Source organism: Pleuronectes platessa, chromosome 12 (assembly GCF_947347685.1).
Source record: "Pleuronectes platessa chromosome 12, fPlePla1.1, whole genome shotgun sequence".
NCBI classification, from domain to species: Eukaryota; Metazoa; Chordata; class Actinopteri; order Pleuronectiformes; family Pleuronectidae; genus Pleuronectes; species Pleuronectes platessa.
Genome location: NC_070637.1, coordinates 12354498 through 12368973, shown reverse-complemented (window position 1 = coordinate 12368973; position 14476 = coordinate 12354498). Strand labels below are relative to the sequence as shown.

General features: G+C 43.4%; 1 protein-coding gene and 1 long non-coding RNA gene across 4 annotated transcripts in view; one reads left to right on the top strand and one right to left on the bottom strand.

The window, feature by feature from the left end:
- Positions 1-4853, top strand: part of LOC128453883 (uncharacterized) — an 11842-nt gene extending 6989 nt beyond the window's left edge. The window contains exon 3 of the long non-coding RNA XR_008341552.1: positions 4788-4853. This is a non-coding gene — a long non-coding RNA (uncharacterized LOC128453883). The remainder of the gene's footprint in view (positions 1-4787) is intronic.
- The window catches only part of foxn2a (forkhead box N2a), an 18816-nt gene extending 4340 nt beyond the window's left edge, over positions 1-14476 (bottom strand). The window contains exons 1-7 of one of the 3 annotated variants that reach the window (XM_053436992.1): positions 14276-14476; positions 4741-5029; positions 4572-4633; positions 3889-4463; positions 1655-1779; positions 1359-1408; positions 628-696 (exon numbers count right to left, since the gene is read on the bottom strand). In XM_053436992.1, coding sequence (XP_053292967.1) covers positions 628-696; positions 1359-1408; positions 1655-1779; positions 3889-4463; positions 4572-4581 — 829 coding nt within the window. In that variant the 5' untranslated portion in view covers positions 4582-4633; positions 4741-5029; positions 14276-14476. The remainder of the gene's footprint in view (positions 1-627; positions 697-1358; positions 1409-1654; positions 1780-3888; positions 4464-4571; positions 4634-4740; positions 5030-14275) is intronic. The other 2 variants (XM_053436993.1, XM_053436994.1) reach the window with 2 other exon arrangements.

Below are 14476 nucleotides of genomic sequence, written 5' to 3'. Positions count from 1 at the left end.
TCTGGAGAGACTATTTAGGATATTTGGAGCAGTAACTTCCTGTTGGGCACCTAATGACAACCCATATGATATGTTACTTAAGCACATCTTACATTGGTCATTCACTCCTGGGTCAAGGTTTTTATATCGGTTCTGACTCTGATCGCCAGTGATGGAAACATGACACCCAGGTGAATGTGCAAGTTTCTTCTTTCTCCTTTATGCTGACGCCTTGCTTTTTCTCTCCAACGTTATGATACAGATTTAATTTTGGGTTGTTAGCATGTAAATAGCCATGAGTGTTTGTGTACATATTGGAAACAATGAGCATCGGCGAGTGTTTTCTTCATTGTCTCTATTTTTTGTGCTAAGCTAAGCAGCTGCTAACGTTATTATTCCCCAAATGTTAAACTGTTCCTTTAATACCTCTGTCTACAGGATCAAATAATAGGTACGAGTTATGTTCTTCAAACATTTCCTGTGCAAGACCCGACATTTTGATTATAAAGAACTGGTGATGTACACAAAACAAATTAAAACACACAAATAAACAATATTTAAGCAATGGCAGGGTGGTATGTCCGTGGTACAAAGAGACAAAGAGTTGGTGGAGTAGGTGAAAGTATGGCTGCTTGTGGATTCTCTTACATGGGTCAACGTGGTGCCCGGGGGCAGAGTTTAAGAGCATCATGGCAGTGGCAGCATCAATGTCAGACTCTGGAAGAGGAGAGAACATGCATGATGGTCAGTCCTAAGGTGTGAGAGCACGGTGGCATGGTATCTTTACTAGGACCGGGAGGACTTGACTCTCAATCAATTGAAACTAGAGATATAGTGACCCAATCTGATGTTTACTGAATGGATATGCAGGAGATTCATGGAAACAAATCATAGGATCATTTCAAGCCACTGGTACTGAGAGTCATCTGATCTCTTCAGACCTGACAAAGTGTCTAAAAGCCTCATAGCTCGCTTCTGGGGCTCTAAATTATTAATGATTACAGTGAGACTGAGTGGCTCGACACTCAGCATCAGCAGAACCTCTGCCTGTCGTCAAGGTTACAAATCCAAGAGGCAGAGGGGGGAAACGAGGAGGCAGAGACATGGACTGGGAGCTCTCGACATTATGGTCTAGCATGAGGCATCAATGACTGAAAAGCAACATATCAAACCAAGAGTTGAGGGTAAAAGCACAGTGATGCTGAATGTTCTGGGACTGAAATGTGCAAACAAAGGCAACACACTCAAAATACTGCACAAACAACAAGGTAAAAAAAACTGCACTGGATTGGAATCTCTGCAGATTCTTGCAGGGCAGGCAGCTTTTTGTTGTACATACAGAAACTTAAAAACACATGATAACTTTGCTTCTTTCTCACCTTTGAATGAGCAGCCTTGTAGATAGAGATGGCGAGGGGGTGAGGAGGCACTGAGAAAGGTGAACACGAAACAAGTAGCCTCAGATTTTGAGATTTAAAAGGAGATGTACAGAACATTTTCTGATATCTAAAAGGATCTAATGTCAAATAGAGAGAGATGTAGACCTCCAGAATAAAATCTTAAAAAGTTAATAAATGTTTAAATGCAAAGAAGGTAATATAACTTTAACACAGACAGGGCTGATTTGCCAATATAAGTATATCATTCATCCACAGGGTGACGGATGAGGGTTTACCTGGGTGGGGAGGCGGGTGGTGTGCAGAAGGCATGTGCGGCGGGGAAGTGCTGCTTCTTAAGGGCCTGGATCAGGTTGGGGCGGTACTCGGGGTCAACACACCAGAGAGACCCTTTACCATTGGCCTGTGAGAAAGAGCAAAGATGGTCAAATCTCTACATCCCAAGTAAGAAGAAGAGGGCAAGTAACTGTGAGAGAACTTGTAATTTACAGCAGTTCTTCTATTGGAAAAGAAAAACCTTGATTCCTGATCATTACACAAATGTGCAATATGTAAATATGAGAGAAATTGTCCTCACAGGTCCTCTGACGATATTTAAAGAAAAATCCCTGTGGAATTGTCTTTTAAACATACACAAGCTATGTTTAAGGGCAGTGTTTATAGAAGCATATAGCATTGGGAAAGCAGAATTTTGATTATGTGGAATTTTTAGCTGCTTATATTCACATGTGCTGGCTTGAAAACCTTTTCACTACCCCTTTTAGCGCACTCTTCTATTAGTCTTTTTCAACAATAGCATATACAGGATATGCTTGAATTATATAATTATATATATATTTTTAAAGATACGTAAATAAATCTCACTCTTTGTGGCACTTTTCTATTTTTAATCCATCAAGACTTTAAATATTGAGAAGATTCTCAGCTGCCATGTATCAGCTGATACTAAATCAACATAGTGTTATGTTACATTTCATTTATGTTAAACTCAAATGGTTAAAAGAAAATCTGACGCATGGTAAAAGAATTCCTCAACAGCTTCGGCAGAAGGAGGAAATAATTGCTCCACAGCTCAGTGTGAGGAATGAATTTGTCTGTTGGTGATGTGTGTGTGTGTGTGTGTGTGTGTGTGTGTGTGGTAACTGTCACTTTATCTGATGGTGGCGTATTCTTGCCCGGTCTGGGAGGGAGGGAGCGAGGGAGGGGAATAACCTTGACTCAGATTACCAACCAGCCCTGATGCAGGAAGAAGGAAATGTCTCCATGGCAACGGAAACCACCAGCCAGTGTGTCATGTGAAACTGGTGCTGGTCTCTCAGCAGACGGAGGGCTCACACTGTGCACCTGCACGCTGAACGTCCTGCACTGCACCATGTTGCCACTCGCTTAGCGCTAACCGCCATCCCCACCCACGGTGGGAAAATATCAGGTCTTAGCCAGGCACAGCCCCGGCACCACAGGATCTACCCGTCACAAGTCTGAACTCATACCGAAGCTCAATATGGCTACCATCATGTCACTCCCTGGATGAGTTATGGTAACATGCAAATTAGGCTGCGTACATAGTCCTGACACAGGTAGTGCTCTTTGGGATGTTTGTTTTAAATCTCTTAATTTCAAATTTAAGATTAACTGAGAATTAAATGGTTTAATTTAAAAATAATAATAATAAGGTTTAACTTTCAGCTTCTTGAATCATGAATATAAACGTTGAACAGTAATACATAAAAACTGAAACAACATGTTTTTTGGGTGCTTTTACATCAGTAATGTTTTCAAACAAGGGCTTTCTCCTGTTTATGTTTGTCACCACAGATTTCCACACAAATGAAGCTGGAAAGCTAACTGGGAATTGCAACCAGTAGGAAGCAAGTTAACATTTTCACAACAAAGACTTCACTCACATGCTTTTCATTTAACAGGAATGCTTGAGCAGGATATGCAGGACGTGTTTAACCATTTGTCACAAACATGTGCATATGAGAAGGCCAACTTCTCTATTTTCTTCCTTTCTACATATGAACAAAAACAAATTCTGCCAGAATCTGGCTGACCAAGATTTTTCCGACAAACTCATATCTGCCGTTCTGGTCACGTTACTTCCCCCCGGTTTCAAACAATGGGATGCTTCTCTCCCTGGTTAAAAACAGTTGCACTACATTGTAGTGGTGCTTCGGGAGATAAAGTCCTATCTTGGTGTGCTGTGTTTGCATTTTCTCTGAAGGAGTATGTGCGACCTTGACTGGATTCCACCCTCATGCAGCAGAGTCAGAGGTTTCTGCAGCTGTGTTACGGCCCTGGATACTGTCACATGAGCCACACTGCAGCTTCAAACTGCATCACACTGCTCAAACTGTATTTTGCTAAACAAAGCCTGTGGAGATTCTGATATATATAGATATATATAATACAGACACACATTTTACAGTTTCCAGATGCGAACTATATAAAAGAGCATTTCTTAGGTTTAATATGTGTGAAGTGTATGTGAGGACACAGTTTGCTGACATACCTTTCCCAAACTCCTCTCAACCTTGCGGAAGCATTTGTTCAGGGACAAATTGTGACGAACGGAGTTCTTCCAGCCGGTGGGAGCATTGGAGAAATAGGGAAAGTGCTCAAGAATCCAGCCGTAGATTTCTTTAACAGGCAAAGACTTGCTGGGTGACTGCTCAATGGCCATGTAGATGAGCAGGGAAAACGAGAAAGGCGGCTTAGACTTCAACGAGTCCCGCTCCCTGCCTCGGCCTTGTGACGAAGATGAAGACGATGATTGGCCCTGGCTGGAGCCGTAATCTCCCTCTATGTCAAAAAGGGGGCTAGCACTGGGCTGAGCTTCGGGGCCCCCCAGGGTGAAGTTCTGAAGCAGGTTCTCGTGGAGCCAGTTGAGGTTGGTGAGCTCCTCATCCTCTGCGCCTCCAGTGCGATCCACGTTGGTCGCCAGCGGACTGGAGGCGCACTCCGCCTCAGGCAGCGTTCCCACGCCACAGACGCCTCTGAGCCCCGTCCGCTCCTCTTGCATACCCGGAATTTCCGTTTTCTTATCTGGTGACATCCCAATGATTGGACCCATTAAATCAAAGAGGTCTGGAGAGAAAGAGAGAAACAAATTGTTAATGATCAACTTGATTTCATAATAAAGATTACATGACAGGATGTGGCACATTGAAATAATGTGCTCGTCCATGCACTGGCCTTGTTCCATTAAGCCCCATTTCCAATGGTCAAACAGTCCTTCAACAACATCTGGCTTTTGCCTGCAATGCAAAATGGATAGCTCAGCATTCAAGCAACTGCAAGTAGACATGGTATTTTGGTGAACGCACTGATTTGACTAGATAGCAAGGTGAGAGAGTGCCTGTACCTGTGCGTGTCTCTATTGCACTTCCTGACCCTCTCCTTTACTCCTAGTGAGGACAGAGAGGCTCTCAGCTGCTCCTCGCCGCCCCTCCTCAACACCAGCCAAGGAGCTTTGAGGAGGTACACTCAAGCAACTGAACCAACTGAAGGCTGCACTTCTCGACGCCCACCTCATTCTCTGACAGGACCCAGCTGCTCGTTATGTTTAAATGAGCATGAAACCATCCGGCAACTGCGGGAACAAGTGGAAGGCCTCCATCTTACAGAGTGGATGGCTCTTACACACTGATCTCCTGCAATCAGACAGGATCAAGTCTCAATTTGTCACATGCCAGATTAAGTAGTGTGAAGAGGCTACAGCCCCAGACAGTCGTTTGACAGCAATAGGACATTCAATATTGCCAGGAGCCCGTGTCATTAAGTATCCTTATTAATAAGACGATTTTTGAATTAGTTCAGAAGAACCATATCATCTTATAGTGTCAAAGTTTTAGTAGAACCAAGTGTACAGAAAGATATATGACCAGGGGTCATAGTCCATAGCTACCCTAGAATATTGACACCTGTATTATTTATGTTTTTTGCTGTGGTCTTCACAGTGGTTGGTGAGGCCAGAAGCACAAAGAGATCACTCGCTGATTCAGCTCACAACAAGCTTTATGTCCTGGGTGTCACCATGACAACAATGCAGTCCCTTCAATTAAGAGCAGAAATCCCACAAACAAGAATCAACAGGAAAATAAGTAATCCATGCTGGCTGGCGCTGCCACAGACGACCGCTGGCCATCCACCCTGTAACAAAGTCCTCCTACTGCGCCCCTTGTGTGGACACCAGATGTCTCTGGGTCTGGGGTGGTCCTGGATGCTCTTGGAGGAGGGAGTAAGGTTTGGAAGGCTGGAGAGGTAAAGGCGCACAGAGCTTGGTGGATAGGCATGTCTTTTTATTTCTTTGATAAGATAAGAACTGGGTCAAACGCAAGAGTGTTTGCACGGTGGTTGAGACAAGAGAGGGAGTGTAGACACACTTACACACATAAATCAGTTTGTCAAAGCCAGCCGGCGAGGAAAGGAGGAGGGGAAAAAGAGCAGGCATTAGTGCATTTACAAAATGACCACTCAAGTCTAAATGAGGGCAGAAACATACAGCACACAAACGGGAGTGGCTTAGAAATCTAGGGTCATGGCTTCTTCAGCTTTAAAGGCAGATTTGATATATTTTCTTGTTAGCGCATTCACCTGACTGTCACGTTACCATCACTGCAAATCAGAGCCCCAGTGAACGTAGATCGGATCCATTCCCATTGCAGACAAAAGCCAGATGTTAGTGGGTGTGGTTTTCTTACCAGTTTAAAATGGGCTTCAGATACATTTTGTCCCCTGCCCGAAAGTTTTAATAAGCACCACTGAAATTTCCTTGTGTACTACATGAACTTGATCAAAATGAAAGTAAATGAAGCTCCTTCCAGGCAAATGGGCAAAAGGGACATGCAGAGCGAACATAGGAAGAGACATAACAATAGGGAAATCCTTTTTACGCAAAGGAGAGCAAGACAGAAACAGTGAAAGAGAGACCACGAGACTGAGGAAGGCAAAGAGAAAGAAAGAGTGCCAGCTGAGAATCAGCTGGTAGCGAGGTAGGCTACGTAAGATATCCTCAGTCTAGGATGAATCATGGCTCACAGCAAAGTAGAGCAATGAGTTATGTCAGGCAGCGAGAGAACTGCCCATTTGTGTTTAAAGAAATATCTCTGCTCAAGAGACCACAACTGAAAAAAGATATTCCTTGACATGACAGGGTCCTACTCTGAATGAATTTACAAAGACAGTTTTAGACGGAATTATTATTTAGCCGTCCAGGAAGCATTTCAGACTATATTCAGCTATGTGTGCTTTTGAGAGTTAAATGTTTAGGTAGAGTTAGGGTCAGGTCTTTTAAAATAAAGGTTATATAAAGAATGATTCAGGGGGGAATCTCACAAAGATCTCAGGCTGGGTTCAAAATATAGTTAAACCGAAGATAATGCAGCCGACTGATCAACCATGACGCCCTACTTTCTTTGAGATAAGTCAAGTCTACATCCCCCGACTTGCCAAACACATGCTAAAGGCAAATATTTAGATCACAGTAGATAATAGCATCTTCTGTTGCATCTTCCATTGATAACTGTTATTATTATATTGTCTGCCTGCGAATGCAAGCTTTGGGACTGGGAAACAGAAAGAAGTCTCGGCCTGGGTTTAAGTGTTAGACCACCGATTAACCTTAAAAGCACATGAGAGCTTCACTTCAGTTCATCCACGTGGCCCTGACCTCTCAGCTGGGCCCTTGGTGCCAGAGAGAGCACTTATTCTCTTTTGAGGAGTTCCTCCTGAAGACTGCCATCTGAATATCAACAGAGGCAGAAAACTGACTCTCCTATCCGGCCAAACACAGAACATTTTTTACCATGACTGCAGCTGGTCAATTACCACTGCTGTTGCAATCATCGCAGTTATCATTGCTTTTATGAAAAGGCATCACAGAGAGGCGGCTGGCAATGCGATGAATGATGGGAAGCTAAAGTGTGAAAGAGTGGAGAGGGGAGAGGGAGCTAATAAGCCGGACTGGCCTGTTGACTGCAGCTCTTCCTTGAAAATACACCAAAGCTGCAATGGTGCTGACCTGATGGCTCATCTGCAAGTTAAAATAGCCCAGCGCACCGCCAGCCTCATCATATTCATGTGCAAACAGGCAGGCACTAACAGCAGGTGCCAAGGCACATTTCCCCCCCTTTCAAACTGCTCTTTTATCCTGTTAAGCACTTAGCCTATTGAAAAATACACAAAGACATATGGAGATGGCTTTTAAGTGGCAAATCAAGCCGTTGATGTGTCAAATATGTACAGGGGAATGTAAAGGAGATGATGGAGGCATCGAAATGAAGAGGCTCTGGTTGGAGATGTTTCCTGTGAGCCAATCTCGAGATCAGGACTCAGTTGCCACGGCAGCCGATGTTGTAAGGGAAGCAATTGTGCTCATGTCTGTGCATGAAGAGAGAGCTAATGTGGGGAGATCAATATAGGCGGAAAATGCTGAGGCCAGCAGTCTGCTGCTGTTCTCCACAAACCTGTCTGACAAAGAGCGGTGGGGGAAAGACAACAGCCAACCTGGATGTCTCTGCACTACAGACTGTGTGGCTTTAAGGCAAACTTTTAAAATGCTCGCTCCATGCACCGAAATACTTTTTTATGCCAAGTAACCCATGATACACAAATCATCATGTCGATGTAAGAAAGAAAACAAGATTTTTAGAGATAATGGATGTACCTGCCTGTGTTTACTCACACCACACCCTTTTAGCAAGAAATAAACCACTCGAAACAAATCAGTTACACCTCTTTACTAGATACACAAAGGTGTGCCGTACAGCCCCATGGCTAGGGCTGTTATTTGAAACCCTAACTGATATTTAGGTGACCGGTCTGGCTGGACCTCTGAAACTGTGAATGACACAAAGGAGGGCTGATTTAGAGTGGGAGAGGGAGAGAGAGAGAGAGAGAGAGAGAGAGAGAGAGAGAGAGAGAGAGAGAGAAAGAGGCTGTCCCTCAGCAAGATAGCTAAGTGGCAAGTCTTATTTTATGGGAGGGTCAACTTATTTCATAACAACATCCATTAAAAGTGAGGGCTAACTAGCAGGCCAGCGTTAAAGCAAGTCCAAATAATTTATTTTCGAATAAAAACTACTCAATAGATTAAAACGATACACTCAGAGAAAGCTCACACAAAGCGTTACAATTGGCCCCCAGACTCGCCTCATACAAAGGAGCAGTTGTTTTTGCTCTAGTCATGTTTCAGACGTGCTCAGTATTCGACTCACAGCTAAAAAACAGAGGACCGGGAGGGAAGGAAACACCTCCTGCCTGTTGAGGAAGTTCATTTTCAGAAAACAAATTGAGACTTCACACAGACAGTTAGGCTTGTTCTGCAGCAGAACAGTGGACTCGAGCAGACAGGCAGTCTTTATTGAAGCCGTGGGGTCAACTTTGGCAATCTATGTATTCCACCATGATGTAGCTTATAGTCCCCAGCTGATACAATCACTTAAAAGTAAAAATAAAAACACAAAGGAAAACAAAACAATGATAATGATGTTCATCTGAGATATTGATTTCACGCATGTTCTCAAGCTCAAACCCACAGTGCTGCACTTTGACTGTCAACAGAGACGAGGCCTTCCAAAGTACACGTCAGCCCCTAGCCAACACTGAAACCTTATCTCTTAGGTCATGTGGCTGGAAGTTCTGTGTGCAAACACTCACCACCAATCAACACGAGGAGCGACCGTAAATACTTTCAAACAACATAAGCAACACTATTTGGCAGACCGTTCTCTTTCTACCTGTACATGAATGTCCAAACTCTTTGTTATAAAAGGAATGAAGGGAGATTTTATTTCTAGGTTTTTACATTTCTGGAGCTTAGTTGAAGTTTCAACATAAGCCCCCCCACAGGAATGTGCTCTGTACGAGATTACCTTGCATGTAAATACTACAAGTATTTGCGAATTAGATGTTGTGTACAAGAAACACAGAAAGCACCCGTGAGGCCCTGCAGGGAAATCAAGAAACAAAAACCTTAATTCCTGAATTATAGCAAACTCTGATAGTCATTCGTAGAGTTCAACATTCAATACAATGGGAGGAAAATGGCTCCTGCAAAAACAGCATGTGGAGGCAGCTTGCTTTCAAAAAGTGACGATATTTACTGAAGCTCCTCAAGTGGCAAGATCAATACAAGTGCACACATGCTGTTAGTAGCAGTAATGTAACATGGAGACAGACAACAAGTCATGAGCTCTACAATCTGCATGTTGCATTACAGCCTCATTCACTTCTATTCTACAGAAGCTTCTATAAATATTGACATTTTCGGGCTACTACAAAACTGTCAATAAAAAGCTGTTTATAGTAAAGTCAGCTATCATTACTAATAACTGTTTCAGGTATGCGTTTTATTATTGTACATTTTAATTACTTCATCACATAAACCCCAAGCTTCATTGCCACTATTCTTCTATGTCAGCACCTTTTTTGCAATAGGTTTTATACAAAAACTTTTCATTTAATTTTAAACTGAATGATAGGAAGAGTTCCAATACGCATATAGAGAGAGAGAAATAGATTTCTGTTAACCAACATTAACTTTCGTCATACAGGAGTCAGGCCACAGAAGATACCGAACATTAGTTGTAATAAACATTGAGCAACTGCAAACAAGTTTTTTTTTAAAGAATCAATACAACCTTTCGATACCATACAAGTACAAGGCCTCTGTTGTACCTTCTGCTCAAATTAAGTTTTCACTTCAATTTTAGTACAATTTTCCAGCAAACTTTTTGGGCAGTAATTCAACATGGCGATCTAATGACTGTGAATTTAAAAAACAACAAAGCTCTAGTTTAACAGAGCGGTGTGCCTATTCATGGATTGAGCTGTTTCCAGTATAAAATTGGGCTCTGAATAAAAACAGCGTCTGATGTGTTACTTTGTAAACTTTGTGTTTACATTTTGCTTTGGCCAGATGCCAAACCAGAGCTGCTCTACTGATGATATTGTTGGAGTTGGTGCTGGTTCCTAGATCCTGTCCCCGTCCAGCCCCACACAGCCAAGAAGATCCTGATCATTTATTTGCACACAAGCTGGTCAGCCCGCACTGTTGTTATCATAGCGTCATCAATTAAATAAATCCTGTTAATTCAGCCAGGGGTGACTAGACAAAGAGCCATTGTGACACAGGACACAGCCGTGCTTCCGTCGTCCCTCTCTCAATCAAGAAACCGCTTACATGACTGTTGCTCTCAATGAGGCGGGCCCTAATGAGCTGCGTCTGGAGTCCACCCCGTCAAAAGCGACTGAGGCACAGGACAGGCAGGGGGTTAGAGAGGGGGGGGGGCTGCAATCAAGAAGTGGGAAACAATAACTGTCGAGGGAGAATCGCCACAACAGGAATTGTACAGTTTACCCATGTGCATCTGTAAATATACACTCACACACACAGGCGGTCTAAAAGAGGGAAAACTGAGGTGGAAACTCAAAACATTCACTTTGTATAACCTCTGCGACCAATCCGGAGAGACAAAAATAAAGCTGCAAACTTTCACTCTATGTATTTTTAGATTTGCAGAACCAAATCGCGACCTATCCTGTCCTTTTGTGGATTTCATAAGATTAACGGCAATAAATTGACCCCAGTTTGAATAATTGTGACAGCTGTTGAATGGAAAGCTTATGTGATAAAAATAGATGTAATTTAGCTGCACCCTGCATCTCTCAGGAGACGCGAAACATCACAAAAAACTGACAAGTTCGCCCTTATGATTTGAACATGTCAACAAGGTCATGGCCTGAAAAACTAAAGCAGGTTGCAGGGATGCAGCATATGCTTCAAAAGGCGTTTACATTTGCATCTGAAGTTCAGAGCTACCACCTCTGCTTGCTAAGCAGAATGTCACAGACCAGAGCCCATACACTCATGGGGACGCCCCTTCTTCAAAAACACGGGGGCTGTGAGCACAAGTGTGCAGCTTCTATCAGTCAAGACAACAATAGCGCCTGAAGCAGTCACCTCCACAAGCATGACAGGCCAACGTCAGCACTCAACAGCTGGAGCTTAACTGATTTCAGATAGGTGTGATTGTTCTGTTAAACAACCTAGGTTCTCTTTATAGGAGGTAAGAGTAAATCAGTGCATGGTTAATAGATTCAACATTATGTTAAGACTTCCTTTGGGTGATAATTAAAAATATATATACAACACTGACACAAAAGTAGAAGAGCTCGTCTACTTTCGCTTCATTACCAACAAACTATCCACTCGCAGCGACAAAATGAAGGGACAACAATCACATTGAGTACGGAAATACTGTCAACCCCCTGTTCGCACGGTCAGCAAATCATTCAATCCCACCTACAATTAAAAATGTAAATCAAAGTTGCCAATGACTTGGTAATTACAGTTTTTCCAGATAACAGAAGGTTCAAAAGCTTTGAGCCCATCCATGAGACACCAGGTTTTAACTGTGTTGCACAATCCCAAAAGTTTCTGCCACTGGAACTGCAGATTCTATTACTCTCGCTTGAAAAGAGGATAAGAGGTTATACAAGCTCCAATCCAGCACCAAGCCATTTCCTTATTAAAATGTGTTACACCTTACATTCAGTCTGTCATGACAACTGGACAGGAAAACTGAGCTTGGATTATTGGATGTAAAATGTAGAAATGTACTTGATATAAATAACGTGCCATGGTCTCTTTTGTCGTGTTGCTTTATTATCATCATACGTCCTCTCGTTCTGTAATAAAGGAGCAACTTCTCAGAAAAGTGACACCAGTGTGTTTGCCAAGTAGTAAAACTGAAGCGTGGCAATTAAGGGTTGAAAAGAAACTCAAGATGAATTTGATACAACCGTGTACAGCTGGTTGTAAAGTATTTCAATTATGTGGAATATCAGGTATTTGCCTATCTGAGTATTACTCGGCTGGTAAATGTTTTTTTCAAGGCAGAAGAAAAAGGTGTAGACTTTGAGCTAATCAAATTAAATGATGTTTACAAGCAGGACATTCCGTCAGAGTTTACTATCAGGGTGATATGACAAAAGCAAATGATACTATGACTCACAGAAGCAATTGTAGCATCACCTAGTTGTAAATTTCAAGTTTCAGTTATCAAATGTTCTAGCTAAACTCTCAAGACTGTCATTTACCTTTTGTGATTGGTGAGCTGACCAATGAGGAAAGAACCGAATACCTATATATGTTAGAATATAATTGAAAAACCTCCTCCCAATTCTTTGCTACTGAGGTAGCAAAGAATCTCAAACGACAGAGTAAAGCTACCTGTGATACTAAGTATGTCTCAGAGGCCTATTCCAGCAATCCAAATAACCTTATGATGGCAGTTACTAAACTTATCTGACAATATGTCAGATCCTTGAAGTTATTAAATCCATTTCCCGTCAGTAGTAACCACATCACCGGGTTAAGACGAGTCTTATTTATAGAAGTGAATGTCAGTACAGCAGACACTCATCTATTCTGGGAGGCAAAAAGTACTCAGCCGTCTGAGGCTTCTGTACATACCAACATGTACACGGGTGAGTACATGTACATGCGAGGAGCACAAACAACAGCAGAAGACAACAGATGGTTTGACCTACAATATGACCATGGAGATTTCGGGCAATAAAATAATGGCAGGTTGTCAACATCTGTTTCATTTTTTGTGTGTGTCTTTTTTGTGTCCCTTAAGCCCCTGATGCCTTTGTCCTCTATTTACCAGCAGGGGCTTTAACAACTGTCAAGCGAGAAGAAAGAAAGGAAGGGATGTCAGTCTACATTAATGTCACGACCTCCGGAAAAAAAGAAATGTTCCCTTTTCACTTTACCAAACCATGAATTTTAGATGAAGAGTATCCAGCTCGATAAACACAGACAGGTAGCAGGTTAGAGAGACTACACGTGGAAAAGCATGGCATCTGTGAAGATCTGTTAAACCATGACAACATGTGAAGCGAATCCCACTGGATTAAAGAAGAGATGTGTTTGTGTGTGTATGCCCCCCCCCCCCCCCTACTCTGTGACATTGTTTGTAGAGCTCTGTGTATCTGGGACAATCTTGTGATAATCCATTACATCATGTGCCCAGCCAGCCCGTGTAGCCTCCCAACCTCTGGTTACATATACGCCGTGAAATATTCAACTATTTGTACATAGCAGCGGGAGACGCGCGTGTTTACGGAACACACAGGCATACGCTCCTTCTGATAAACATGTGAAGCGCAACTTGAGAGAGTGTCGGGAGACATGTAGTGAAAGACGGGGGCCGAGCGAGAGCAGAACTGAAAGTGCTGTTAGCGGAGAAAACTAAATGTGCGTTGGAGCTAATGCTACAGACACCGTGACGCTGGAACGCCACACGGACTTTACGCTCGCAGCCAGGCGCACACAGCGAGGACTCCAAAGTTTACACGTAACGCGAAGTGGAGAATTGCCCAACACTTCCAGACACGAGGGAGACATTTCCAACTGCCCCCCCCCCCCCATCCTCTTCGCCCCGTTTGTCACATTTCAGTCAGTTTCCCAGAGAAGTAAGTTCGGTAGCCGTGACGTTAGCTCGCCCCCGAACACGAAGTAGCGGTAGCGGTCGTCAGCAGGGTCAGTTGATCTGCCGCTAGCGTTAGCATAACATTTCAAACAAGCTGCGGGATATTACACCCGTTGTATCATTCGATCATATCCCACACTAAGCAGCGTCACGTGCTGCTACCACCACTGCCCTCCACTCGCTCAGCCTCGAGGAACACAGAGAAGTAACGTTAGCTAGCTGGACCACATGCTGTCGCTTGATCTGCCATGCTGGCTGCTCCACGCGAAGTCACTTGGCCACATTTACTTTCAGCTTGTTCGAACCCCCTCAAACCCGAGCGCTGCGGGAGACCGTGTCCGTACAGGAAGTGGACATTTAACAACAGTAACACAATCGAGGGGAGCGAATACTCACAATCATGCACGGCGTGCCTCGGCGCGGTGTGTTTAAAAAGACACGTCGGTGCGCAGTTTGTGTTCCGATGTCTGTCTCACACAGTGTCAGAGATCAGAGCAGCAGCTGCTTCCTCCATACACGCAGCGCGCAGACACACACACTCACACGGCAACGCTACCAAACCCCCTGCCGTCGCCATGGCAACAGGCCCACCTCAGC